Raw genomic sequence first — 5,000 nt, 5'->3', positions numbered from 1 at the left:
TGCATGCAAGTGTGTTTTGTGTGTGTGTGTGTGTGTGTGTGTGCAGGTGTGCAGGTGTGTGTGTGTGTGTGTGTGTGCAGGTGTGTGTGTGTGTGTGTGGGTATGTCACTGATGAGTGGTTTGTATGTGTGTTTGTGTGTACATTTCTATCACAGAGGCAGTGGCTTGTGACTTTGGGGGTTGTGGCTTTATGTGCATATTTGTATGTGTGTGTGTGTGTGTGTGTGTGTGTGCGTGTGTGCGTGTGCGTGTGTGTTTGTGTGCATATCTGCGTGTGTGTGTTTGTGTGCATATCTCTGTGTGTCTGTATGTGCGCGTATTTGTGGGTGCATAATGTGTGTGTATGTGTGAGTGTGTGCGTGCGTATTTGTGGGGTGCATAATGTGTGTGTGTGTATGTGCGCGTGTATGTGTGTGTGTGTGTGTGTGTGTGTGTGGGTGCATAATGTGTGTGTGTGTGTGTGTGTGTGTGGGTGCATAATGTGTGTGTGTGTGTGTGCGCGCGTGTGTGAGCTGATCCGTAGCCCACCCAGCTGGTGGCCGGCCCCTGCCCTGCTGGTGCTGTGCTGTGCTGGCCCCTGTGCTCTGTGGGGGCCCGGGGGCGCTGTAGCGTCCAGGAGCGTTGCAGACAGAGCTGTCCAGCGCACCTCTGGAGAGCAGGCTAGCGTGTGACAGGAGCCCCCTGCCTCCTCCCCCTCTCCACTCCTCCCCTCCGCCTCCACCTCTGCCTGTTCCCCCTTCCCCACTTTACCCCTCTTCCTCTCCTCCCATCTCTCTCTCTTCCTCTCCTCTCGTCTCTCTCTCTCTTCCTCTCCTCTCGTCTCTCTCTCTCTTCCTCTCCTCCCGTCTCTCTCTCTCTTCCTCTCCTCTCGTCTCTCTCTCTCTTCCTCTCCTCTCGTCTCTCTCTCTCTTCCTCTCCTCCCGTCTCTCTCTCTCTTCCTCTCCTCTCGTCTCTCTCTCTCTTCCTCTCCTCTCGTCTCTCTCTTCTCCTATCACTCTCTCTTCCTCTCCTCCCCTCTCTCTCTTCTTCTCCTCCTATCACTCTCTCTTCCTCTCCTCCCCTCTCTCTTTTCTTCTCCTCCTATCTCCCTCTCTCTTCCTCTCCTCCCATCTCTCTCTTTTCTTCTCTGTCCCTCTCTCTTAGTCTTTCTACTGGAGGGTGTCATGATCAGAGGACACAAGTGTAGACAGAATAAGGTGAAGGAAGTAGACAGACATATAGACAGACAGACAGACATAGATAGATGGATAGAGGGATAGATACAGTAGATAGATAGATAGATAGATAGATGGATGGATGGATGGATGGATGATAGATAGATAGATATATACAGTAGATAGATAGATACAATAGATAGAATAGATAGATAGGAAGACAGGTAGATGGATAGACAAACAGAGAAATGGATGGATTAGTGGGATAGTGGCAATAAGAGCGAGGTATGTGTGTGTCAGTCTGGGTTGGGGAGTGGGTGTGGGGAGGTGAGAGCGATGTATGTGTGTGTGTGTGTGTGTGGGGAGGAGATAGCGATGTTTGTGTGTGTGTGTGTGTGTGTGTGTGGGTGTGTGGAGGTGAGAGCAATGTATGTGTGTGTGGGTCTGGGTTGGGGAGTGGGTGTGGGGAGGTGAGAGCGATGTATGTATGTGTGTGTGGGGAGGAGATAGCGATGTATGGGTGTGTGGGTGTGTGGAGGTGAGAGCGATGTATGTGTGTGTGTGTGGGTGTGGGTGTGTGGAGATGAGAGCGATGTATGTGTGTGTGGGTCTGGGTTGGGGAGTGGGTGTGTGGAGGTGAGAGCGATGTATGTATGTGTGTGTGTGTGTGTGTGTGTGTGTGTGTGTGTGTGTGTGTGTGGGTGTGTGGAGGTGAGAGCGATGTATGTGTGTGTGGGTCTGGGGTGGCCTCCTGTGCTGAAGCTGTATGTGTGAGGTAGAGAGCTGGAGTCAGGCAGAAGAAGACTAGATGAAAAGTGCCACTGTGTGACCTGCCAGACAGAGAGCTGGGGAGGTGTTACCGTGACCATGGTGAGGGCACAGGGAAGGCTATATACAGCTTTCTCTCGCTCTCTCTCTCTCTCTCTCTCTCTCTCTTTCTCTCTCTCTCTTTTTTCTTTATCTGTCTCTCCCTCACCTCCTCCATCTCTCACTCTCTCCTCTCGCCCTCTCTCTCTCTTTTCTTACTGGAACCCTCTAACTGGAATTAATCAATAAGCCCCCGCCTGGTATCTCAGTTCTCTCATGCCTCTCCCACACTCACACACACACACACACACACACACACACACACACACACACAGACACACATTCCCTTTCTATCTCTCTCACAGACAAACATTCCTTCTCTCTCTCTTTCTCTCTCTCGCTCTATCACACAGACACACACACACACACACACACACACACACACACACACACACACACACACACACACACACACACATACATACATACACAACACACACACACACACACACACACACACACACACACACACACACACACACACACACACACACACACACACACTGTGTGAGGGCTCAGGAGCAGGAGGGAATGAGGAATACGGCTCTGTCTCTCTTGCTTGTGATAATAATGGCCAGGTTCAGCTTGACTGACACAGGGGATTTGGTGTGTGCTGGGCGGCAATATATCTCCCAGGCCAAAGGGAAGCCATTTATCTGGGCCGAGTGAAGGACATGCATGGTACCCTTCCTTATCCTTCAGGCCGGCCTAGATGTCTTGTTTACACCACCCGCACTCACACAGCCAAGCAATTTCAGCCCTCCTACATCCTCTCCCTGCTCTCGCTCTCTCTCCCTCTCTCTCTCCCTCTCTCTCTCTATCTCTCCTCCCTTCCCAATTGGCCAAATATATAGATATATAATGCATCCCACACCCGCTATCGCTGGCTAGTTTTCATTTTGGCATTTCAAAAGAAATGAAAAATACAAAAATCTACCGCCAAGGTAGTCTGTAGGAATTTCATCTTTAGGCCTGTGTGTGTGTGTGTGTGTGTGTGTTTGTGTGTTAGCGAGACTGCCTGTTAGAGACTTCTGGCAGGTTGTTTTGTGTTGAACCTGATAATCGCTCTGTTTATTTGTCCCTGTGTTTTCTGCGTTCAGGTTCCGACATATTAAATTAAAAGGATATGTTTCTTTTTTTCCCACTCCCTCTGTACATGTCCCCGAAGACCCCATGTATGAATTTGCTCTTGACAACACTGGTAAACAACTGGCATGATGCCTGGGCTACCGTTAAGAACCTGTCAGCCCGACTGATGCCCTAATTCCTATGTGCCAATGTCGACTCCCTTTCTACCCTCGACAGGCCACGTCTTAGTTCATTTCAGTTCCACTAATTATCCTTTTAGAGGAGCCAGGAAAGAGCTTGGGAGACTATTATTTCGAACACTTTTACCCTCTTGTTCTTACACTCTGTGTGTGTGTTTTTGGTCTGTTTCTCCCTGACAGGAATTAGTGAAACACACTCAGGACAGCGCTGACAAGACCAATTTACGGACAGCCCTCGACGCCATGAAGGTACGTGTGGGTTAGAGAGCCGTTTTCCTATTTTTTACGGGCTCCGCACTTAGGCTTGCACTTTCACATTTGCTCAAATTTGGGAATGGCAGAACATGAGCGTCAGAGGGTTGTGCAAGTCTACCATATAAATGTGTGTGTGTGTGTGTGTGTGTGTGTGTGTGTGTGTGTGTGTGTGTGAGAGTGAGATGTGTTCAAAATATTCTCTGTATAGGGCACTATGTAGTGAATCAACCACATAGAAAACAGTAGGCCATGAGTGAGTGAAGTGAATAAGTGAACAAGTGGAATTGTAGCCTAGTATGTTGGTTTGAACATGGTGAAAGTATCGTCATCCGCCAGCGTTTTGAAGAGCACCACAGAATCCTCCTTCCCACTTTCATGGGCCTGCGCTCCCGTTAACATTAGGCTACAGCAGCACTCTCCTCAATGGCTCTGCAGCTCCATTTTGCCGCCTCTGGCTCTTCACGAGAGAGCAGTAGAGTGCTACAGTAGGCTCGAGCTGAGAGCCCTTCCCTGTTTCATTCACAACTCTTCAAACTGCTGCTGTCTATGGGGCTCAATGCGAGCTTTATCGATCACTCTCACACTCTCAGCCTGAAATTATGTTTGCATGTTGGACCTGTAGCCTATTCCCCAAATGAGCAAGATAGCTTAGTCACCCTGTTTACATCTGAAAGTTTTTGAACTGTAAACAAAACACACTGGTGAGAGAAGGGAGGGGGAAAAAAACAGCTACCGTGGTCTCGACTTGCCTGATGATCTAGAAGGCGGCTTATACGGTTTGACAGGTGAACCCCCCTCCTACAACCCTCCACACCTCCCGCCCGTAATTGAGGTAAATCATGCGGAGAAGAGATCGCAAATGTGCGCACGCTCGTGGCGTAAGGGGCCTTCGATGATTTCATTTGGATAAATTAGCCACTTAGCATTGATTGGGGCGTGCAGACGCTAATGCGGTTAGCCTCCTCGAGTGGCTCGCTCCCCCTCTGTGCGTCTTGGCTGGGTGTGTGTGGCGTAGCCTAGCGCGGCAGTCGCATAAACGTTAGCCAGGCGTGGGGAGAGGGGGGGAGGCGGGGGCTTTTTGCTTTGATTGCGCTCAGCGCGCGGTGATGAACAAGCGCTCTGGAGTAGCACTCCTCCTCTCTGTATCTCCCGGTGAGCGCGAATTGGCGTTTGGGGCTCTGGAGGAGGAGATTGGCAAGACAGCGGCAGCGGCAGCGGCGCCGGCTCTCTGGGCTTCTTTTAGGTCTTAATCAGGGGGAAGTGGGCCCTCGACGGGGAGAAAAAGAAAACGAGAAACAACTCCAGCTGCTGTTATGAGTGGCAGGATGTCAGTCAGTCAGGAAGTTTGATGCAACCAAAAAAGCAACAAGGAAGCTGCAAAGTTTATGAGGTGTTTTTTTGTGAGTGAGTGAGTGTGTGTGTGTGTGTGTGTGTGTGTGTGTGTGTGTGTGTGTGT

General features: G+C 50.1%; 1 protein-coding gene across 3 annotated transcripts in view; it reads left to right on the top strand.

The window, feature by feature from the left end:
- The window catches only part of LOC134065662 (guanine nucleotide exchange factor VAV3-like), an 88,914-nt gene that overhangs the window by 45,292 nt on the left and 38,622 nt on the right, over positions 1–5,000 (top strand). For all 3 annotated transcript variants that reach the window (XM_062520647.1, XM_062520646.1, XM_062520648.1), the window contains exon 11: positions 3,470–3,538. In XM_062520647.1, coding sequence (XP_062376631.1) covers positions 3,470–3,538 — 69 coding nt within the window. The remainder of the gene's footprint in view (positions 1–3,469; positions 3,539–5,000) is intronic.

Source organism: Sardina pilchardus, chromosome 19 (assembly GCF_963854185.1).
Source record: "Sardina pilchardus chromosome 19, fSarPil1.1, whole genome shotgun sequence".
In the NCBI taxonomy this organism is placed as follows: Eukaryota; Metazoa; Chordata; class Actinopteri; order Clupeiformes; family Clupeidae; genus Sardina; species Sardina pilchardus.
Note: the sequence above shows the minus strand (reverse complement) of the source record. Positions and strands in the feature narration are given on the sequence as shown.